The 24,542-nt window shown below is 44.5% G+C and overlaps 1 protein-coding gene across 1 annotated transcript in view; it reads left to right on the top strand.

Annotated features, from left to right (window-relative positions):
• The first annotated feature begins 7,365 nt into the window (after window positions 1-7,365).
• PLXNC1 (plexin C1) overlaps window positions 7,366-24,542 on the top strand; it is a 73,043-nt gene continuing 55,866 nt past the window's right edge. Inside the window, exons 1-4 of the mRNA XM_075497154.1 lie at window positions 7,366-8,597; window positions 20,212-20,334; window positions 21,716-21,850; window positions 23,741-23,841. Of these exons, the coding sequence (XP_075353269.1) occupies window positions 7,650-8,597; window positions 20,212-20,334; window positions 21,716-21,850; window positions 23,741-23,841 (1,307 nt within the window). The 5' untranslated portion in view covers window positions 7,366-7,649. The remainder of the gene's footprint in view (window positions 8,598-20,211; window positions 20,335-21,715; window positions 21,851-23,740; window positions 23,842-24,542) is intronic.

Raw genomic sequence — 24,542 nt, forward strand, 5'->3', positions numbered from 1 at the left:
TAGAGTTAATTTTCTTCCCAGTAGCTGGTACAGTGCTGTGTTTTGGATTTAGTATGAGAACAATGTTGATAACACACTGATGGTTTAGTTGTGGCTAAGTAGTGCTTACACTAGTCAAGGACTTTTCAGCTTCCCAGGCTCTGCCAGGTGCACAAGAAGCTGGGAGGGGACACGGCTGGGACAGCTGGCCCCAACTGGCCAAAGGGCTATTCCATACCATAGGACATCATGCTCAGTGTATAAACAGGGGGGAGTTGGCCGGGGAGCAGCAATCGCTGCTCGGGGACGGGCTGGGCATCGGTCAGCAGGTGGTGAGCAGTTGCATTGTGCATCACCTGTTTTGTACATTCTTTTATCATTATTATTATTATTATTATTATTTTCCTCTGCTGTCCTATTAAACTGTCTTTATCTCAACCCACGGGTTTTACTTTTTTTTTTATTATTCTCTCCCCCAACGCACCAGGGCGGGGGGTGGGTCAGCGAGAGTCCGTGTGGTGCTTAGCTGCCGACTGGGGTTAAATACTGGATACTCATGACAGTGAGTATTCCAAGTTTAATTTGAAATAAATTCAATGAACTAATTTTAGCATGCATTTTAAGACTTTTCTATGACTTGAAGGTTCTTATTAATACAATGACACGGGCTTTTCAAATTCTACTAAGTAAAATTTCTTGAATCCAGGTGCAAAAAGCTCTATTTTAAAAAAGCTCTTGCTAAACTTAGCTATTACAGATTGTTTGTAAATCCATCAAATTTGTTATGTTTGTTAGAAGCAAATAGGGTGAGGACAAAACTGAATAAGGGAAGGGTGCCAGAGATGAGAAAATATTAAGGATGTAGGCAGACGGTCACGCTGCAAATGGCTGTGCTGACGGAGGACAGTACTATGGTGTTTTTGTGCTGAGACGCTCTTAATGACAGCTGATAAATCTTTAATAAAAAGGTAAATTAAGAAACACTCCAGGCATCTGTGAGAGGGATGTACACATCTCCCTCAGCCTCAGTTCACATCAACAAGACACGAACAGAGACATACCCAGACTATTGCAGGGTCAGCCACCATTTCCTTTACCACTTCTTGGCCCATACCCAGCTGTTTACCACCACAACCCTCTGCTTGAATTTATCATCCTTTCAGATCTGCCAATAGAAAAACCTGCACAAGCTCTCCTACAGCTGTCTCATTCGAATGGGATGGGCTGGTTTAGACAGCTTAAATAGCAAACATGCTGACCCAACAGATTTTGTTTGAAATGGTTTAGTAAGCCCTCGGATGAGTATCTCCTCTGCAGGTGTAAAGGTGCAAAGGGGAAAACATGAGGAGGAGTTTAGGACAGGTTCTTGATAATTTTCCTTTTCTACTGGCACAGTTAGATGCAGCAGATTAAATTTGTCCCTGTTTTACTCAAGGCATATTTGTCTAATATTGAGGAACTGACTTGATACGGAAGTTTCTGGTTTGTATTTTGGCACACACAGGAAGGGGCACATCATACAGTGTTTGCCCTTTTCTCATGTGATCAAAACTGCTCTTGCTTCACACCTTGCCCTAGATCTTAGGTCCCTCCACTGTGCGATTATTATCACTGACTGAAGACACAGCCAGGTCAAGAGCTTGGGTCACTTTTAAAAGCACTGAGTAACCCCAGGCACCACCTTTCCTGGCTGGTTTGACACTAAGAATGAAGCACTGGAAGGAGCCTTCTGGGTCATAAATTCCTGCAGGTTTCTGTGTCATATACCCCCACCATAAAGTCATGAAGTTCCACTCTAAAAGCATTGCTGCTCACTGTACTCACTGCTCCTGTTAAAAATATTTTCTAGGAGCACGTTATGATAGTCAGAACCCACCCCTAAACTTCCAGCCCTGCTTAGCTGGAGGCCGAGTCTTTGGTTATAACGTGCTGGTCCCATGAAGGGAAGCATTAACCAGCACCCAGAGCACTCTGCTAGGTCAGAGATGCCCAGGTGTTGCATATAGCTCCAGTGTTTCATCAGAAAGGAGCATCTCCCTGGGCAAGGGGCTCAGATGCATTAGTGGGACTCCAGCAAAGCAACGTTTTCCCTGGAGCCCACGAACATATTGCTGGTGGCTACAGCTGACACCACCCCACACAGATCCCCAAAGAGTTATGACAGCACAGTCCTGGTTGGCTGTTATCAGCCTTCTCTCCAGATTTATCTACACTCCGCTCATTCTTATCTGAAAAGGTATTGTTCCCTTCCCCTCATCTGCCTCACATCCTTTCTCATCCTCCACGGTTCAACCTCTTTCCCTCAGTAATCCCCAGCGTTATCCTCATAGCCTCTCCGCCTTCCCTCTTGTCACACCCACAAAGCTTTTCTTTTGCTCAAGCCCTGGCACCTTTTATTCCAACTGGGGTTTTCTTGCCTTCACAGACAGGCGGCACCAGAAAAATGAAACAATGTGCGTACCTACAGAGGATGGAGGGACTTACCGTGGTTTTGAGGCACCTTTGTGCCTTCCTTATTCTGCATTGCCTTGGATGTTGGCAAGATACACCGATACGCTAAACCCATCCCCAGCTGACTACAGGCAAAGCTCTCTGTCCAGAACTCCTTCTGTGCTGGGTACTCTTTGTGTGCATCCAAATGGCAGGTGCAAATACACCAGCAAATACCAGTTTCAGGTATATTACCACGCTTTAACCGGTACCATCCAGTTGCATCTTCTGCTTCAGCACGGTACAAGCCAAAGAGGACTACCCGTGAACCCTGCCCAGTTGTGAAGGAAAAAAAAGGAAATTGGTATTGTTCAACTCTCATTCTTCTTAGTTAATTCATGGAGACATTATTTTGCTGGATGCCATGGTACAAACTTTTACAATAAATAAAATAAAAAGAAAATACATCCTAGGTAAAACATAGCTGTTGATATGTATCAGCTCTGGAAGTTAAGATAAGCTAAGGATAAAACCCCATTATTTTCAGTAATGATGTTACCTGTACGGCATGTGTGCCTTCCTGTAATCCTGTAATTTCATTTCCCATGCATATAATGCCTTTACTGGTGTGGATCCCCAGAGCTTCCTTGAAAGGTAAGTAATATTACTTCTTTCATAAACAGAGGAGATAAACATGGGGTTCAGAGAGGGATTTGTCTTGTCCAATGTTATATAGGCAGGTTGTGGCACAGATCCTCTAGAGCCCAGGTTTCCTGCTTGTGTTTCTGATACAAATCAACCTTCTCACTGTCGCTTTAATTTAGATTATGAACATTTTTCAATGTAGAGAAGAGCAAGCTATATTTTTCCTTTGTGTATATTCCTCAGTTCCTTTTCTGCAACATCGCTACTGTATCTCAAAAATAACACATTTGAAAAGAAAGGAAACATAATGTGATTGAAAAAAATGTTTTAGATACATAATCGTGGTTTCCTGATTTCTTATCCAAAATTTTATAGCATTTATAATGGGGACAGGATTAAAACCTTCTTCCTTCCTTTGTTTCTTCCTCCCTCCCTCCCTTCTTTCCTTCTTTCCCTCTCCCTCCCACAATACAGGAAGTATTAGTACCTGCGAATATTTTAATACAGGCAAATATGTGACTAATACATTCATGAATTCAGGTCAATGTCCTCTACCTTCAATTGCATTATTTGCAGACCTTTCACAGTTAATTGCTCATTTTTCGAAATAGCGACTGGAATTTCCTCTCAAGGGTCACAAAGGCGCCTGTTCTTGAATCTGCCATTTCCTCATTGTGAAGACCACCAAAAAAATGCAGAAGGGTCAGTAACTTTTAGATTAAACGATGCATAGAAACAAAACTGAAAAGGAGAACTAAAATCCAAATCTGCAAACTCAGTTTCAGTATTCAAATGCGCTTACTCTGCCAGGAAGGGAATCCTTCTCAGCAAAGCCTTTTGAAAAACTGCCCAGCATTTCCTTTTTATTTTATCAACATTTAGTTTCAGTACAAAATTGACTTAACTATATAATGAGAAAAGCAGTTATTTCAAGTATTACACTGAGGATAAAATGCATGTTAACATTAATGCTACCTATTACTACTTTGTAAATGGAAGGTTATTTACTCTTTGAGAAAAAACATTTCAGAACAAAGCTAAGTTAACCACATGCATTAAATAAACAAATCGAATCAAACCTAAATTGGGCTTGGAGCGTCAAAACAGGGAAAATACCAAAGTTAAGCTGAAGAAATTAAACATAAAAAATAAATCTCATTTACTAAGTAATATTTTGTCAGATTCTCCGTGGAGTCATAAATTCAGAGAAATTTAGCATGCAGATGAGAAATGAGGAGGGAAGCAGGCAGATGAACTGTAGTGGGAAAGCAATCGTAACTTAATTCAGGATGTGTTCTGCCTAATACTGATGAAGATCTAAATGAGGGCTCTTTAAATTGTACGTGTAGAACCAAGTCCTGGTGTGATTCACGTTCTAACTTCAGATCTCATACGCCCCGCTGAAATATATAAAGCTTGCTTAGGATAGTGAAGGAAGCTCAGTTTGGTTCCCTGGCTTTTTTAGAAATTTTGGTCAGAGTGCCAGAGTTAGGCAGCAATGCTTTGTAAAGTCTAACGTTAACAGGCAGACTCCCTGGTTTGCCCTTCCTTCAGTGCCTGAAAAATAAAGCACAGTGCAACAATAGGATAAAAACACCAGCTACGGAACTGACAGCCAAGAAAATACAGCAAGACAATTTGCCGTTGTCTGCTTAGATTTTGTAAAACTATCATAGAATGGTCTGGGTTGGAAGGGACCTTTGAAGATCATCTAGCTCCAACATGAACATCAGTTCATGTTGGAATCAGTTCAATCATGAAGCAATTGCACTGTTTTCTGGTCTGCTGTGTTAATAACAAATATTATACTCTGCAGCATTACAAAATAAACCTGTGGCCTCCCTTTCTATTTCCATAACATCAGTAGAAGCTCAACTCTTCCTGTATCCTGATGGGCAAGTCTGGAAGAACGGGTTGAAGATAGGATCTCCTATTTACTTCAGGGGCTTTAAAAGGAATTGAGAATACTTTGCTGCTTCAAGAACTGGGCCACTCATGAGCAAAACCTCATGCACTAATTCTCAGTGCAAAGCTGCTTCAGTGGCTCTCAGAAGCATATCCAAAATTAAGCATTGCAAGATGAGGCTCTGGTCCAAGCTACTGCTTCCCTGGGAAGAGGGAGGAAAGAACAGAAACAGAAAAGTGATGCAGGCAGGGAAGAGTCTGCAGAATTGGGCTCCGATGGCTGTCCCTGGGACAGGTGGGGTGCAGCCTCCTATCCTGTCCTATCCTATCCTATCCTATCCTATCCTATCCTATCCTATCCTATCCCATCGTGCTAGCACCTGCTACCCCACACAACTCGACTGTTTTCTTGTGACAGCAGCCGTATGCAGTCCAGCCTTCCCAGGTCCTAGAATAAGCAAAATGTTAAGCAGAACACTGCCGTCTTGGCAGTCAGAGAAGTCTGCAGCCTTCTCTAAGGCTCTTCTCTAAGACTCGAATAAGCCTGGCCTCACACCCATTTAACCAAATCAGTCATTCACTGAAGTACATGTGGCTTATTTTAAACATAAAGCCTGAGAAACAGGCAGTTTGGTCAGTCCTGTAAAACAACAAATGCAGAGCTCAGTGATTTTGCAAAGGGAGGGATGTCCGCAGCAGGAGACCTATTGCTAGACATGCTCTGTGGCCAGGACCAAAGATGCCTTGCAGATAGGAGGTTGGTCTGCTTTCCTGCTTAGCCTCATAGGTTGTGAGCAAGACGTAGATCACTGAGAGCTTTATATTTGCACTGAAAAGCAACTAGAAGGCAAGGTAGTGTATAATGCACTCCAGCGCGACATGCTCGGCCTCCTTTGCAAAGCTGTATAAATTGCATTTCTGTACACAATCTGCTTTGGTGATATTGGCATGAAGATTTACTTTGCTTATGTGTTGACTAGAAGTTCAGTCCTGCACGGGGATCTGCAGGCAGCGTTTGTTAGTAGGCAGAGCATCTCTTTGCAACGGGTGAGAAGAAAAATTGCGCAATTATTCTGTTCCACATCCTCTGCTACATTTTGCAGTTTTGGACGTGTTTTGGAGTCATTGTACAAAGGATAAGCAGATGAGTTGTGGAAGGCTCCGAATTTCACGGTAATATTTGTCCTAGATGCCGATTGCTGCAAGATGGTCAAATATTTTTGCTGACCAGAACAATGTCAATTCTTGTACAATAGCTGCTGCTGGGTACAGTAATGGCGAAAAGATAAACATTTTCTAACTACATTGCACTTCCTACTTGAAAATGTTGTGCTTGACTTATTTGTACAGAGGTTACTTTTGTTCTAGTTTTTGTAGTTCCACTTATTCCCCATGTAAAGCTACTTTAAGATAAAAGCAGTGTAAATGGAGGGTCAACTGGCCTCTTAGTTTTGAACATTAGGCCCTGTTCTCAGTAAGAGTGGCAATGGGCCCTATGCCCATCCTCACCCAGTTTCCAGAGACACCCATCAGAGAACACCACAATGCATCTTTGCTAAGCCCATTTTTCATTTAAAATTCAGCAAAACGATCATTTACCATTAGCTGAGCATGCAGCCTATGCTTCTCATTTTGTTGAGGCTGTACCAGCAATGACCCAGCGGGAAAGAATTGGTTGTGCCATTCAACGTGGCCCGTCCAGCCGCCCAGCGCGCACTGGAAGGGCGTCCATTTCGCAGCAGCACAGCTGGAGAGGGCAGGGCTTTTTGTCTGCCCTGCTGAACTCGGGAGAAAGCCTCGAGCCTTTGTTCTACCTCAGGCAAGACCATGAGATTTCTAACTAGGGACCCGACACCTCAATCTGCCCGCTCACGGGGGCAGCGACCGACTGGGCTATGGGGGTGATCTTTGGCAGGACAGTTACGCAGAGTATTTTAACGGGTGTAAGCCGGGTTTCCAGGCTTGCAGCGCAGCAGAGCCTGACCCTGCGCCCACAGCCTGCACCCACCAGCGGACCGGCCCAGGGCCTCTCCCCGCTCAGCCCCTCCACCGCCGGCCGCGCTGCCTCCCTCCTCCGCCCGCTGCGCGCTCGGTGGCCGCAGGGAGGCTGCAGCCGGGCAGGGAGCGAAGCAAAGCGGGGTGCGCGGGGGCCGCCCTGCCCCGGCGGGGTCCCCGTGGGTGAGCGGCTGCAGGGCGCCGGCGAGGGAGGTGCGGAGGGGGCGGCTGCCCCGGCTGGCGGCCAGGCGAGGTGGCCCGCCTGAGGTGCGGCGCCTCTCGCCCCCCTCCGCGTCCCGCCGCACCGCGGCGAAAGGGCCGCCCCCAGCCCCAGCCCCAGCGCCGGCCCCCGGCGGCCGAGGTGGGCTCCCGCGGCTCCGCCGCCGCCCCCCGTCCGCGGCGAGGCGGGCCGGCGGGGCCGGGGGGCGGAGGGGGAGCGGCGGCGCACGGCGACGAGGTGGCTCGGCAGCCCTCCCGGAGGAGCCCGGCCCACCTCTCCCGTGCAGGCACCCCCTCCTCCCCGCCCCGAAAGAGGAACTCCCCGCCCGCGCGCAGCCCGGCCGCGGCGGAGGGAGAAGCGGCGGCGGCGGCAGCGCGGCGCGCCCGGCCCCTCGGCTCCGCGCAGCATGGCGCAGCAGCGCCCGCCGCCCGCCGCCGCCTGAGGCGCCCCGCGGCGCCGAGCCGAGCCCGCGCCCATGGCGGCGCCGCCGCCCGCCCTCAGCTGGGCGCTGCCCCTGCTGGCGGCGCTGGCGGGCGCCGGCGGCCCCCAGAGCTTCGAGCTGCCGGGGGCCCCCATCGACAACATCGAGGTGAGCGGCGGCGGCGTGCTGGTGGCGGGCGGCAGCTGCCTCTACGAGCTGCGGCCCGAGCTGCGGCTCCGCCGCCGCGTGGTGCCGGCGGCGGCGGGGCAGGGCTGCGGGGAGCCCCCCGGCGTGCGCAGCAACCTGCTGCTGTCCTACGAGGAGGCCAGAGGAGAGGGCGTCCTGCTGGCCGGCTGGACCCAGAAGGACGGCACCTGCGAGGTCTGGGAGCAGCCGGCCTACCGGCAGCGCTTCAACCGCAGCGAGGTGGTCAGCTGCCTGCCCGACGGCTCCACCGCCGGCGTCGTCTTCAACCTGGCCGGCGCCTGGTACCTGGCCGTGGCGGCCACCTACTCGGCCGGCCCCTACGGGACCCATTTGGGCTGCGAGCCCTCCCAGTCCGATGAGGCGACCGTCATCACGGTGCGCAGCGTGGACAACCTGGCGTCCAAGGAGGAGCTGGGCATCATCAAGCGCAAGGAACCTTTGCACTTTGTTGATGCGCTCCAGTGGGGGAATCACCTCTTCTTTCCCTACTACACGTTGAAGGCCAAGTCGGGCAATGGCACGGAGCCACCAAGCATGGCTGTCCTGCGCCAGCTGCACCCCTCAGACGGTGGCCTTAGTTTGCAAGGGCACGTGTATTTGGATTGCGGGTGCAGAAGCCTCATCGTTTCCTCCAGCCTTGTCCGCCAGGGCGAGCGGGGCTGGTGGGTGGGTGTTTTCCGCTACAGCCACGCCACCAAGGCCTGGAACGCCACCGCAGTCTGCATCTTTGGGATGGAGGAGGTGAAGAAGCAAGCCTGTGCGTCCACGCACTTCATCATGAACGAGAAGAACTGTGTAAGTCTGGGCATCGTTTTGCTAAGCTTTTCTCCTGCACGCCGTTGTTGTCACTGTTGTTGTTGTGGCTGGTGTCGCTGTGCATGACTCGTGGGGTGTCCCTGACCCGAAGGCATGTGAAGTTCACGGGGAACTTCAGAGCCACACCAGGCTTTATGCATCAGCCCTGGCTCCATCAGCCCTAATGATTTCTCCAGCACTTTATGTTTCTAAAAAGCTGATCCCTTACTAGATCCTGGAGTGTCCTTCCCACTTGCATCTCACAGAAGACATGTCTGAAGAAACACCTGAGGGCATCCTGGGTCAGGCCTGAGTCTCGGGCTCCTCACTCAGTGCACCCTTTTCTGTCAAGGTTTAGTCATACTTCGTTGCATTTTCCGTACAGCCTAGATAGAGCGTCTCCTACCTTATTCTGTGCATTCACATCTCATGTCATTGCAGCTACATCAGAAATGAAAAAAAAAGCGCATCAGATTGAATCCTGTGCACTGGGCTGTGTGCGTTGTTATCCCCATTGCTCACCAGTTATTTATGGTTGCTTGTTTGGTGGTAGGTGTTTCCCAAACCTCCCAGGATTGGCCTTGGTCGAGGGGGCTCACAGCCACCCCCCCAAACCCATATGCGCAGCAGACAGCAATAGGCGATAGTCTTTGTTGTTGCAGTGGTTACATTTTCACAGGCAGTGGTATCCCATGGAGATCCCCTGGTCACCTACTTCTCTAACACTCTCTCTTCAGCTCCTTCCTCCTTTTGAGGGTGAGCTGTGCACGTGGAGGGCAGGGTGGGCAAGGCATCCGGCTTTGCTGTGGCCTCGGTAGCTAGTAAAGAAATGGACTAAAAATGAAATTCAAGAAGCTGAAAATGTAATTCATGAGAAGGGGCTTTTGCAAGGCCCATCCATGCTTTCAAGTCACACTCAGAAGTCTTTTCAGAGCTGTGGCAAAAGGAACAACCCTGAAAAGTATCAGGGACAACCGTAGGGGGTCAAGCAAGCCATCATAAAGCAAGCCCTGGCCTTTTGCAGCTCCCCCACCATCCAGGGACTTTGCAGCTTAACCCCTGAATCCTTGCTGTGTTACGATGGGAGTTTGTTGGAAACTCCTTGAAAGAAATGCAGTAGATTTACTGTCGCTCCTTGGCTTCCCAAATCTAGCCCATAGCAGAGCGCAGTGCCGAGATTCTTCCAAATACAGGCTACCGGAGGGCACGTGTGATTCAGTCTGCTCATCTCCCTACTGAGTTGTGAGACTATTGCCAGTATTAGAGGACATAGTTATGAATGAGAACCCCATATGTGGGTGAAACAACTGTGCTGAAGTAAATAGTGAAACTCGCGCAACAGAGCCGGAGCCAATCCTTTGATTTCCAGTGCCAGCTTATAGCTTACTGCATGATTTCTGTGCTCTCACAAGACAAACTTGCTGAATGAATTTGAAGTCTCATCCTCATCCCAAAATACCTGTTTGCTAGTTGGATTTTTAATTTGTATTCCTTGTTCCTAATTACTCGTGGGGTTTCTTTGCGAGGTGCTTTCTGAGCCTGCAAAGCAAAAAAAAAAAAAAAGAAACCTCCCTGGGCAGCAGATCCTTTATAAACACTTTCCAAAGCCCCACGCTAAAAATTCCGGAAGAGTCTCATGGATTTTGTAGAGTAAGATAATGCATGTAAGGTGAGGTGGGTATTTCTGTCTCACTGGTGTTCCTCTCAATCCCCTGTCCCCATTGCTTCCCAGTGCCTGAATATGAAAAATCAGTGATCTGCTTGTTTCAGGATTGATCTGATTCAGATCAGACTCCTGTGACTCCAAAGTTACTTTCATGTCCCAAAAGGCTCGTCGCTCCTGGAAGTGTAGATTGTATTTGGCTACAATGCTGAAGAATCCCAACTTTAAAAATGATTAAAGGGATTGTTTGCTTAACATTATGGCCCTAACTATGGTGATGTTATTAATCATGATATTTTGGCACAACCAAAAATACAGTTTACCACTGACAGGAAAGTGGTATTTTAATATTTTGTGAGATAGCAGGACATCTGGGTGTTGTGTAGTAATATGACCTATAACATTACATGGCTAATTATGCTCCCTTTTTAAGCTAATTATATGTGCTTATGGTATATAAACACAGAAATAAATGCATGTAGTTCAGCTTTAATATGTTTTTTATACTACAGAAGGTTAGGCTAGGCTATTGCAGAGTAAATTTGGAGATGACAGGCCCATATGCTGCTGCTTCTGGGTTGTTTCAGTCCAGATCCTTCTACTGTCTCTCACCAAATAAATCATGGGAGTCCCTGCAAATGTGGAACATGCTCTTCTTGGACTCGGAAGCGTTCAGGCTTCATAACTGTCAGGAAGATGGTGCGCAGCACGTCCGTCAGTGCACAGCTGGTAGAAGTGTGTGCAATAGCTAGCAGTGGCTCTGGCCAGAAAGGAGTGCTGCGTAGCACGGAGCTGTCACGAGTTCGTTGTAGTACAACGTGTAGGAATGGCAGCAAGCAACTGTACTTAATGTGTGCTTTAAAGCCCAGTCTTTTAAAGACAGTGTTGGTACTGAGCAAATGAATGTGTTGCATCTTTATGGTTGCCTGGAGTACAAGACCTGTACGGTGTTTGTGGTGGGTGGACCGTGCTGAATGTCAGCTGGATTTTTGCATTGCAGGTGCCATGTGTTGTAGGGTGCTGTGGTTCTTATTCTTCTTTGCTGGGTACACTTGAATTCTGGAGCTCAAGCGTGATGTGAGATACACCGGTCACGATTACGGGCATAGACTGTCAGTTTACATAGGAATTGAAAACACAATTTTTTTTTTCACTGCAGGAATACAATTTATAGCTAGAATATACGTTAGGGAGTAGTGGCAGTTTGTTTTCCTTCTGATCATGTCATTCTTCAGATTTCTGTAATTATTCTGATTACCTTCAGGCAAGACATCCTCTTACCTGTCTGCACTCACACAGCTGCTTGTGTTTGCACTGTGTTGGCACTGCGCTTCTCAATAGCACACTGCAAGAGGGACTTAGCCTGAGGTATTTGTGGTCCTGAATTCCCTGCTATGCTACTGTTGCATGTTCTACTCTGAACTCATTCCTGTAAGGTACTGAGCTTTCTGGCCCTAACCCAGTAAAGCACTTAAGGGCATATTTAACATTAGGCCTATAAGTAGTTCCAGCATCTTCAGGGGAACTGCCCATGCATTTAAAGTTTAGCATGAACTTGAGTACTTCACTGGATTGGAACCAAATTGCTCCACATCCTGTAGGAACTCATTGTAGGTGTGTAATCTCTTTAGCCTCGCATTGCTACTTAGGCCAAAGTTGACATTTGCATTAAGTTTTAATGCTGCATTGGAGTCTGTCATTGAAAATTTGTAATTTTTAAGGTCCTTGCTTACCAACTTTATCAAAAAGTAGGTGACTACTACAAATTCTGTGGAATTGCTGCTTATGAGAACTAGCTAATTCTGTTTTTGTTTTGTGCAGCAGTGTGCACAAAGCATTTTGTCTTAGTTGGATGTGTTTATTCTGGACATATATAATACTGGATTCCCAGAGACATGATCTGTAACTAGCAAGAGCAAGTGGTGTCTTAGATGAAACTACTCTGAAAACATTTCGCAGTTTTATATTCAGCTTGTTTTCCTCTGATCCACGTTTCTTAGTTTTGATTATATCTACTTGAACACACTGTTGAGGTTTATGCGTTAATGGACTCGCTAGCATAACCTGCATGTATGTAAGCACATCTTCTTCACAATTTCCTTAGTTAATAAATGTGAATTTGCCAAATCTCATTCTCCGTTTCTTTTCAGAAATCTGACTAAGCACTAACAAACATTTTTGGTGGATCACAATTATGAAATCGAAGCTCCTTAGCCAGTACATAGGAGGAATGCTGGAATTTGTCACAAACTTGCTCCAGTAGCTAGTGAGATTTAAGAAGGCCTTTCCTTCTGTTGTTCCGTGGCTGAACAGGACCTACTAGAATACCAGATCTCTCCCAGAGATCCCAGGACCTTGCAAATCACAGCCAAGCAGATGAGTAGGAGAAGTGCTCAAAGTAGAGAACATCAACAGGAGAGAGTTGTAGGATGTTACCTAACCCAATGACAAATCTGGAAATTAGTTTTGCTGTTAAAAAAAGTTGCATGGGAAGAAAAGGATTCTATAGTTTTTCAGGGAGAAAATCCAAAAAAGTGTTAGGCATATACGTGTAAGACAGAGAGAAGTTGCTGTAGTTTATATTAAGGTGCTTATTTTATGATGTACAAAGGCTAAATAGCTGTGATAGCTACTGAATGCTAAGCTACCTTGGTTGGATTTTCATCTGCTATTTAATGCAAGTAAAGATATATAACAGTCTGTTCTTTGAATTTTTGCATTTTTCAGTGGGTGATAAGTATGTGGGTTGGTATATGCCCCTTAATTTATCGAGTATAGTTTGGAATTCTAGGACAAATCTTAGCTGGTATAAGCTCTACTGAAATGAGATTTTGAAGTCAACAGAGTCACATCAGTTTAATCACCGCCATTAATTTGCAGGAATGACATTTGAATTTGTGTGGTAACTCATTCCAAAATGATTCATAGTCTTTTATTTAAGGAAAGAATTGCAGACTTCTAAATATCATTTGGTATCAAAATTGATCCTGTAACAATTTTCTAGTAGTAAAGTCATCTCCTGTGTATTACCAGACTGCTAGAATTTCATCGGATGTTTGACAGATTTCTAGAGTTAACATTTCTAGAGTGAATATTTCCGTCCGGTTACAATGAATTTTCAGTTCATCCCTGTTTGGTGTGGGAAGTAAGCCACAGGAGACTTGTAAACTCTCACATTGTCTGTAGGAAAAAGAGTTGCTTTTAGTCACCTGGCTTCACCAGGTGTTCTTAGTGGAAACTTTTGAGAGCCTGGGGGCTCTTGAACAGAGGATTCGCTTCCTTGGGATCACAGAATCGTTCAGGTTGGAAGGAACCTCAGAGGAGGGCTCCAGTCCATCCCCCTGCTCACAGCAGGGTCAGCTCTGAGATTAGACAAGGTTGCTCTGAGCTTTGTCCTGTCAGATCTTGAAACCTCCAGGGATGGAGACTGCACAACCTCTCTGGACAACCTCTCTGGACAATCTCCTGTCCACTAGAAACCTCCCCTGTTTCAGTTTGTGTCATTGTCTCTTGTTGTCCTGCATACACCTCAGTCAAGAGCCTGGCTCTGTTTCTCTGGTCCCTCTGAAATTGTCCCAGCAATAGGCTGAACCAGCCCAGTTCCCTCAGGCTTTCCTCATAGGGCAGGTGCTCCAGACTGTGACCATCACAGTGGCCCACCACTGAACTCACTCTGACTTACCCAGATCAGTGCTGTACTGAGGGTCCCAGAACTGAGCGCAGTATCCTAGGCACAATTGAACATATGCCAGGTAAACGAGAGTAATCACTTTCCTCGCTCGATCTGGCTGTGCTCCTGTCCGTACAGCCCAGCGTGCTGTTAACCATCACTGCTGCCTGGGTACACCATTTAGCCTACTGCCCTCCAGGACCCTTGTGTCCTTTTCAGCAGAGCTGCTCTCCAGTCTGTATTGTCACAGGGGTTTAGGCCATCCCAGGTGCAGGACTTTGCATTTGTCTTTGCTGAATTTCTTGGGGTTCCTGTTGACCTACTCCTACAGCCTACCTGGGTGCCTCTGAATGGCAGCTCTGCACTCAAGCATGACAACTCATTTTGATGTCATCCACAAGCTTAACCCAGAAGCTTTCAGTGTCTTCCTCCAGGTCATTGATAAAGATATTGAGCAGGACACGTCTGTCACGTCCCACCTGTGGGGAGGGGGAAGTAAAATCGTGACGCCGAGGATGTCATGTTAAGGATGTGAGTCTGGCGTGTGGCTAAGGGAGAAGAGGTGGCCCTCCCATTGGGTCACGAGGCCCAGACAGGGTCCCCTTGCTTTCTAAACTCCTTCTCAGGGAGGAGTCTAGGCGCGGCTGGATCCAGTCTTAGTCTCAGACTCGGTCAATAGTTTACGTCTAAGGGTTACGAGGACAATAAGGGTAGCCACACAGCAGAGTCAGCGTCTGCCTGCCAGATCCCTCTCAGCCCCACTTGGGAGTGACTCAGACTTGCAAATCCCCTCGGTGTGAATTAAGGTGAAACAACACTCAAGGTCCATAAACAAACATCAACTTTACTAAGAATGAGACACTTCTGTATGAACAATATTCTGTAACTATTGGTTATTGCACTGTTATATCAGCCTGAGCTTTGCGGCTTTGCTGAAAATAAGGTAGGCCTTTTGTTAACAAACCCTGAGAGAAAAGGGGGAGAGAAAGATAAAGAGGGAAAAAGAGAAAGAGATTTAGGTAGAAATATCACCAGTCCTGGATACAGCGTTGGTCCTGCCAACAAGGCTGTTGGGTGTAGAAGAAGCCCCCGCGCCCCTGTGCGTGCCCCTATTTATTCTTCTCTCTTTCCGGCCTCGGGAGTGATTGAGACACCTCTTTTTAGTAGCGTTGCACCGTTGTGTCGATTACTGCCTGGCTGCAGGACAGGAGCTGAAGGAGTCTTCTCCCCGTCAGATGCAGCAAGACGAACCAGGCAAGGCTGACAGCGCAGTCCCGTCTGGGTCGCCAAAACCGTTATTCCACAAGCGTGAGGTCGTTTACGCAGTGTGCGAGACGCCAATATACACACAGGGCAGAGGCTTTTCATTTCATGTCTCTGCGCAGAGATGGGTGCTAGGTGGTCATTCCACACCGCTGTCGCAAAGTTCGGTACAATGTTTATACGGTCTAGTTATACATATGCATAAGTAACGACACAAAGCAGTTTTCCATTGGTCTACACCTCTCCCATTTCAACTTAAGGCTGCAGTGCTACTTTAATATTCTGCGCATGCTTGCAGGAAGTGGGGGGGTAGCTTTCTTTGGTCTTTAATTGAGTCGGTGGTCGTGATCTCCCTCTGCTGCCTTTACCTTTTCCCTAGTTACTGCGGGTTTTTTTCTGACTTCGTATTTCTTCAGCTAAGCAATACTTGCAGGTAATGACACATATAAACATACAAAGATACTTAAAGAAATCAGTATATCTATAAAGATATGTTAGTAATACTATTGTTCCCAATAATGTAAGAAGGTACAAGAATAATTCCCCTTGAATACAGTCTGTATGGGCTATAGATTCTATTTGAGTCCAAGTACAGTTCATTTAATTCCGAGTCAGCCTGTCAAGCCAAGAGAAGTGACACTGGGCCACTCCTTGTGGCTTCCATTTTGTCTCTCAGGGCATCATCCATTAATGTCTCTCAGGGCTCACAGTACAGCCATTTGGGGCTCGTCTCTTACAATGTCGCAGGATAGGTTCCCTGAGGAACTCCACCTGTAACCAGTGTCTAGGTAGAGTAAAAACCATTAACCAATACCTTTTGAGCCTGATGATCCATCCAGCCTGATGATCCATCCAGCCTGATGGTCCATCCCTGAACGAGTTGAAGCCTGGTCTGTACTACTGTTCTTTCCTCACCACCCTCAGGAACTCAGTTATTTCATAGTTACTACAGTGAAGGCTGCTGTTGATTGTCACATCTCCAGTCAGTTCTTCCTTGTTTGTGAGTAGCAAATCCAGAAGAGCATCACCCTTCACTGACCCCATAGGGTTAACAAAGCCTGGGGTCCCATCTCCTTCACTTTGCCCCCAGAGCTCTGTAGTCCTGATCTGCACTAGGCAGTGTCTAGTGCAATGGCACGTGCCAATGCCACAATGCCAATGGCAATGTCTTTGGTGTCCACATGGATGTGCAACAGTGGGTAGTGGTCCGAGGAATGGAAAATCATTGGCAGTCTCTCTGCAATGTAATGGATTGGAGCCCCTAAAAAAAAAGAAACCTATTGCAACATCATGACGGTTTAGCAGTTGTGTGCCTTCATCCTTCACAGGAGGGAATCTCCAACCACGGTCACCCACCACTTCCTCTTACTTTCTGCTAATGCTACGTTCAAGCTCAGTTGGTTTCAAAGCCTTCCTTAATGGAAGGCTTGTTCTCCCTCATTGGTTGCTAGGACACTATCAATTCTGTAAACTCAGATCTGAGGGCAGAGAAGGAATGTTTCTGCTGCTGCAAGAAGTCACAAATTTCTAGCCTTCCCCATCTCAGGAGTCTCCGTCAACCTCTTGCTAAGTGTAGCCTCTGACTGTCCCTTCTGCCTTGCATCATGAGGCTCAGGATCTTGCCACTGCAAGGTCTCTGTGAAGACTCTCTCGTTTCCTGGTCATCCTCCCTGATTTTTTGCAGTCTGCTCACCTGGGATGGTTTGTCCACCTGGCATTGCTATGCAATGTGCAAATTAAAAAACCTTGTAGAAATACAATTTTGGAACAGTTCATCTCCTCATTCCTTAGCCCTAAATAAAGGCTCGCTGCATGCACCAATAAGTTTGTTACCCTCTGATATAATAAAAATAGGTGCAGGAAGTTGAAGGGTGGTGAAGTTAAGAAAGAAGAATGATGTTCCAGAAGCTTTTTCCCTCTAGGAAAAACATCTATGTATTGTTCCAGTATTGACTATAGCTATACACTGCTCACAAGTCTTGTGTCCTTTTGTACAGCTGCATCTGTTCATTCACGCTGATGCTCAAACCCTTTATTTTTACTTTTTGGCCAGCTGCAATATGTTGAGTGCTGCGTGAGCTAAAAATGCTGCCCTTCCCTCTGAGGCGTGCAATGTAAAATAATCAGGAGGAAATCAAGACAGAAAGTAGAAGTGTGGATATGGTTGCTGCAGCTGGAATCATACAGAGATAAATCTGAAAATGAGATGCAAAATAGAAAATGAGTATAAATACCTTTCATGCCAATAACCAAACAGCACTGGGGGGTGAACTTAAAAGCAAAATGTAAGTTAATTCAGGAGATCTCTAGGCTTACCTGTGCCCATGAAGATTTTGGGGAACTATAGAATAAAACAGAGGGTAGAACTGAAGAATTAAAAAAAAAAGGTCTTCTAGAGCAGTATTGCCTTTTCTTTTGCTTTTCTTGTTTTTGTGTGAGCCTGAAAAAGTTACAGGATAGACAGATAGATGATTGTGGAGATGAATAACTCTTCAAGTATAAAGGAAGTTTAGATTGTAAATTCATTTTAAGGATGGATTTAGCTGTGAAAGAAAAAAGCTTGGGAAGGCCCTAAAGTGCTGTAACCCCATTAGTCACAGTGGAAGAGGTAAAAGAGCTTGTTAAAAAAATAAATGCACATGGAAAAGGGATGACAGAAGGGTGAAAGCAGCAGCTGCACCCTGGAGGGAACAGGCAAGCTTGAGAAATAGGTTGCAAAAGAGAGAAAGCAATTTTTGTTGTGACTGCCCACTGTCTAAATTCCCCCTCTTCTTATCTGTATTAGCTCAATGTCACATTGACCCTCCCTCTAGCAAGCAGAGTGAGGGGAGGAGGCTTCCACACTTGTCAGTATTGGTTCTTCAGTCAGATGAGGAGGATGCACTGATATGACACTAGCTATTTTACTAGTATATGGGTCAAAATAAAATCTGGCAGCAAAGCTTTTCAGAGACTGGGTGAGTCCTCCCCTCTTCTGTGATCTTATTGTACAGAGTCTGTGAGGAACCTAGGGTGGTTTGTTTTCCTTACACTACTATACAGTGCATTGCAGAAAAAAATATCCTCATTCTGGTGGAAATGAAAGCCTGGAAGCTTCACCTCCTCACTCAGCCCGAGTGAAGGCTCATTGTGTGCACCAGTGCTGGAGTTTTGTTACCTACTGATCTAATAAAAAAGTGAGTTAACTTTTTCTACCTTAAAATGCTTGCAATCACTTTTTCCCCCACTATATCTAAAACAGTCCTCCATGGTAGTGAAGTCTCATGCCTAAGTGGGTTTTGCTGAAGTTCTGTGCCAGTACATGACAGTTCCTGTGTCTTCTTCCTGCTGCATGAAAAAAAAAAAATCTTTAAATATGAAAGTTAATCAAGTCTTCTTTTACTCCAAGTAGCTGTTCTTGCAAGCTAATTAAAATAATTCAGATGACTGAAAAAGATTTTAATTGATTTAGGATTGCAGTTTAGAAAAAAATTTATTTCTATGTGGAAAGACTTTTTGGGGTTAAGCCAGCATTCTAGCATGCAAGAGAGTTGAATTCAGCTGTTACTGTGTTATGGATTTGCTTCATAACTTTGAGAAATGCCTTCACCTTTCTGCAAAATGTCAATTTTAATGGTCCATTCTCACACTTTGTCTTGTGCGTTAAAGCGAAATAGGTTCTTGCACTCAGAGGGTTCCTGTAGGTTTAGGAATCCGTCCTTGAGGCTGAGATTCTGGGCTTTGTAAGCTGACCTACTGGGCTTGTTCCGAAGGACTTGGTCCTACCTGAGCTCATCCTCCCACCTCTCCATGCCTGCTGCTCCTTTGTGCCAGCACTGGCGTCTGTGCAGCCACATGTTCATGTGATGAGGAGAACGACTCAAATGAAAATGTAGGTAGGTAGGTAGGAAGGTAGATGGATTTACAGACCATTTTCTTGGTGCACCTCATTTCCTTAACCAGGCTCACTGGAAAGCATTACGCTAACGGAGGGGAAGGGGAGGTAGAGCTTGGCTGGGGTTGGACCCATTTGAAGAGCAGGTGGGATCACACCTTTGGCAGCATCTGCCATGGAGATTGACTTAAAGCAATTACAGGACTGCAAAACTGAGGTACTGCTTGCTAGGGAGATACCTGGGCTTGTAGGGAGTTTAAGGCAGAGACCATCTCTCACCTGGTGAACAATCTTACTCTCACACATCAGGGCTTCCTTTTAGCACTTGGTCGTCTACAATCAGGGTTATTTGGTTTGGTTTTTCCTTCCACAAGATACAGGGATTTCCTGCATGATGTTTTCCTGCATGAGCTGCTTACATGTGTTTGTCACTTAACTTTCTTCAGCTTGGACAGAGAATTGTAGGTAACACATTGATTTTAAAGTCACACGGGTACATTTGATGTTCTCCCTGACATGAACTTTATGCTGCTTTATCTCATTTTTATATTTATGTAATACGCAAGTCTCAACTTCCTTTAGTGTAAAGCAGGAAACCAGAAAGGGGAGGATGAAGCTCCGCGTTTTCTGACACACACACACAAGCACAAAAAAAAAATCTGTGTGTTTGAAGCACCTTCTTTCTCCAGAATATTTGCATGCCTTTAAACGTCGTTGCTGAGTGTATCTGTAGCCTTCATCATAGGTGCAGTCAGGTGATGGCAAAGCATGGCTTCGTTGAGAAGAACTGACAATTCAGAATAAGCCCAGGGCATTATGTCCCAAAAAAGATAAATTCTGTTGCAAAGTAACTTGCTGCTGTTCAGCCAAGTCTGTGTCCCACTGAGGTCAGTGATTTAGCTTCAGTAGATGTAATCTCTATCACAGACGTGACCAGTTGCCATGTATAAAAAAGTAGTTTAATGTGCTGTTTCCAATGATAAGTTGCTCTGAAATTGTGTCAGAATTAAAATGTTACCCGAAGTATTGTCTAAAGTTGAGTTCTCTGAGAATCTTTCCAGGGATTCTTCTTTTTCTTTTTCTTAATGTTTTGCAGTATAGGTAAATGATTTTGTAATAGCTTTCTCTTATATATGATTTTCAGGAGGCACCATCAATCAAGAAATTACCTACCTTGATTCACTCTGGATTAGTGGCTGTTTATGGCACAGTTGTTTTGAATCAGATAGTTCTCTTTTTGGGAACAGATGACGGACAGTTACTGAAGGTAAGTTGAGTGTGGGAGTTCCCTTCTCCATCAGCTGCTGCTGTGTTCAAGTGGGTAAATGTTTCCTGGTTTAGGCACTGTATTATAAACAGATATAATCCCCTGAATCTCTATTTCTTTTTTGTTTGTTTGTGAAGTAGCTGTTGTATTGTTACTTGGACAACAAGATAACTTTCAAAAGCAATTATGTACCCTGCTTAAAATTCATGGAAGCATTTCATTAAACTGCTAGTGCCCACAGTATCAATTTAGGGACTGTGGAGTTCTCAGTTGCTCTGTCTTTTGTTTCCTTCCTTGCTTTGATTTTCCAGTAGAAATATTAAATATTGTTAGATTTTGGAAGCATATTTATTTGTTTGTTAGCCTATCTGTGTGATGTGAATAGCTGTCCGTTAGAGAGAAAAGTCAAGATTCATTTTGCCTTAGCTTCTGAATAGTTGACCTACACTAGCTTAAATCAATCACCTGGAAGTGAAAGTCATCTTATCTCATTATCAAACTTTTCAAGCATCCAGTCAAATGTCTTTTATGCTTTAATTTTTTTCTGGGTTTTGCGAGAATGTGCATTTCCTGTCTACGCTGCAAAGGATGACTCTCATTTTTTGTTTTTATTAAGCAGGCAGTTGGAGAAGAATGTGGTAGTAGAGAGCTTGAAAAGCTTTTGCCCATTTGATTTCACTGTGCTTTTGATAATGAAAAATGAAATTGAAGTCTTCCATGTCTCCTTAGCACAGTGGAGACCATGGACATATCTCCTGTGTTTAGTCATGTGTATGGAAAACCTTATAGCAATGTTGGCGTGCTTATTAACTTGCAAAATAAAGTTTCTGTGATCTCTAGTTCTCTTGAATTCTGTGCGAAGGGTGGTAGAGTTGAGCAAGGTAAGAAAAAGAAATACCACCTCAGATGTATACTCACAGAAGCCACAGATGAACTCCTGTCCTGAAGACAGTTGTCAGTAACTTGCCTAGGTTCCTTTTTATGTTGTGGGTGTCTGGATGTTAATTTGTTTTCTGAAGGCTAATACTTTCTTCTCTATTCATAGGTGTACTTAACACATTATGGCTTTGGGATATAGGCGTCTCTTCCACATTAAGTTTCTGTGTCAATCAGGAACATACTTGGTGGGAGAGATGTTTCATACACTAAACCAGTGCCAGATTCAGTGCGAAATGTGTCTGGCATGGATTTGGTTGAAATTGTGTTCTGGTGGTCTTTTCCTCCATCTTTCTGCAGTGTGAGAGCCAGTGCAGTAGGTGAATTGAATCAGGGCACAGTAAATCATCTCAGAAGCTCTGATGTAGCTGAAATTAGGCTTTTGTTTAACATGCTTACTGATCAATAAAAGGACTTGTGAATAATTTAATTTCATGTGTTTTAGGCTATTCTTAATGAGGATATGGAATCTAATTGCCCAGAGGTTTTATATGAAATTAAGGAAGAAACTTCCATTTTCCCCAAACTTCGACTTGATCCAGTAGATAATAACTACATCTATCTGTCCTCTGCCAATAAGGTAAGCACAATATTAAATAAAATAATAATTTCAAGTAAACTACTGCTTTAAGGATTTCTGCCACTTTATAAGTGAAGCATCAGTTTTGGTCAGAGTTAGACCTTAAATATCCAAACTGTAGTTACCAACTTTACATCTAATCTCTGGTTATGTTGGCTAAGTTTGGGCTGTGCTTCTGCAGAGCTCAGAAGAGCTTCCACTGTCATGGTGCTTCCCACTGTTGCTATGATCCAGCAACACCCTTAATCCCACACTTATTTTATGTCATTCTGTCGAGAGGGTCTTTGTTTCTCTTTTTCCTGGAGGCATCATGCAGAATCAAGCTTGGAGGTAGCAAACAAAACTTGTAGACTCTTTGGAGATGCAGTTCCTCTGAATTAGCAATCCAGGTATTGGTAGGCCAGGGTTTGCTAGTCAGTTATGGAGTTTCTAACGTGGAGAAATCTCTTAATTTGGGAGATGGGTTTGAAGTCTTAGTTCTGCTGAAATCAATTCATAATGATAAAATTCTCATTATCTTCAGTTAGGCATAGACTTTAAAAAAAACAAAACAAAGCAAAAACACAATCAGAAGTGATTAATGTGTATACATAGTGAGGCCAAGGAGTTCAGCAATACATAAGAAAACATAAGGGCTGGCTGTCCATCTTAGCTGGACAGGATTTGACCCAGCACTAGTTTACCTTCATTTACGATAAAATCACTTTTCCAGCAGTGAACATAGCATTTTAGCCTGCCGTCTGGGAGAGGGTAAGTTGGTAGGAGAACTCCTGACTGATATAAACCATCTATCACAAATGCAGAAGGAACCAAAATTTCAGTCAAAAGTATATGTAGATATTCGAAGTAAAGACTTGAATTTTCTTCAGCTTTGGTAAAAGAGCAAGTAGTTATAGAGGAACAACAGCTTTTAGGAATAAATGCCTCTCTCTGATCATCTCTTGCAGCTTAAATAAGGCTTCTACAATGTCTTTTTTAACTTGCTAGTAGTCTATGATGTTGGCTGGTTTCTGAACTGATTATCTCACACACCTTCAGATAAATTGAATTTTACAAGATATGGCTGGAAAAAACAGTAAATACGGTTTTGCAGAAAGCCATGTATCCTTGTTTCTGTTCACAAAATATAGGAACTTTTAATTCTTGCAAATTTGTAAAAAAATGGTTTGAATTAGGAATATTTTTCTTACTAAGATTATTAATTAACATTGTTATGAATAACATTATTTGTATTTGTATTCAGTATTTGTAATCAGCTTTCTCTTTTTCTTTTTCCTTTCCTTTTCTGAAAATGGCTGGCTAGGATATTCGAGCTGAATGTACAAGTATAGCTACATACAATATAGCCACAATTATCTACGTTTACTTATTGAAATGGCATTTTCATGCATGCTAAGTAGTTGCATGTGTTTGTTCTAGTGTGCACATGCAGTAACCTGACGTGGTGATGCAAACACAGATGCATTTTGTTTTGCGCATGCATTTTTGGATGCACCTTCATCAATCATTTAAAAACCTCAGTTCTGATGAGAGGAAAACAGTGTTCTGCTAAGTAAAGCATTATTTGTAAAATATACCTCCTTTCTATTGTTATCTATAATTCACTATGCTAATCAGTCTTTCTTGCATAAATCTGTCCATGCTGGCCTTTGAGTAGTAGAACCAAATTGTCATTGTCTGAGGCGTTTCATCATCTGATGGCAAAATACAGCGTGTGTAAAATAGGCTGCATATTTCTATCCAAAGGTCTTTTGGCAGAGGGGAGTCCATAAGGAAACTTTCCCGAAGGGATCGTGCTTGGTTGCTGTCAGATTTTTAATGGTAACCCTCAATTTCCCTGTTTATGGAGGCTATTTTAATTCAGTGTGTTATTGCATTCTTTGGTTTTAGGTGAGAAGAATACCAGTTGCAAATTGCAGTAGATACGTTTCCGAGCAAGAATGCTTATCTGCAAAGGATCCCTACTGTGGGTGGTGTTCTTTGAATCGAAGGTATTTTTTGGTATTTTAGACTTTCATATAAAAGCAATGCATTATTAGTCAGTGTACATTTTGAGTGGCTTGGAGCTATTCAGCATCAGGATTGTATCTACTGAATTTTTATGGAATCAGTCATAGCCATAAATGTGAGACACTTTATTGTCATGTGAAAGGGAGCTCTGCACCTTTTAAAGACCACGTTAACCCTCCGATTTTTGAGATCTACCCATAAAATATATGTTGGGCTGAGAAGAAGAAATTATTTTGGTTTTAGAACAGATGTTTTTGCTTTCCAGATTGATTGAGAGATAAAATTGTATACTCGTGCTTGAAGCATCTTAATAGCTGGGAGCATCTTGCATATGAGAATGGGGAAAGAGTGCTCAGTTGTCTTCAGTATTCGTAGTTCCTTGCTTTAGAACCCCTGCCTTTGGTTTAGGCCAGAGGAGATTTCTTTCTAAACACTTCATCTTCACATTTGAGTCATTAGTTTTGCTGCTTTCTCTGAAGCAGATTTGAAAGCTGTTGTATGTCTTTGGCCTGGACTGGAGAAATTCCTGGGTCATCAAGCCTAGGCTTGGCAATTGCAAGCAATCACATAATGTAAACCTACTCATAAAGTAATGAAGGACCATCCGAAATTTAGATAGGTTTTTTGTCATCCCTGCCCTGGCTGTGTGGCTAAGAGTCCCATTTTTCTGCTAGTTAAAATC

Source organism: Mycteria americana, chromosome 1 (genome assembly GCF_035582795.1).
Source record: "Mycteria americana isolate JAX WOST 10 ecotype Jacksonville Zoo and Gardens chromosome 1, USCA_MyAme_1.0, whole genome shotgun sequence".
NCBI lineage: Eukaryota > Metazoa > Chordata > Aves > Ciconiiformes > Ciconiidae > Mycteria > Mycteria americana.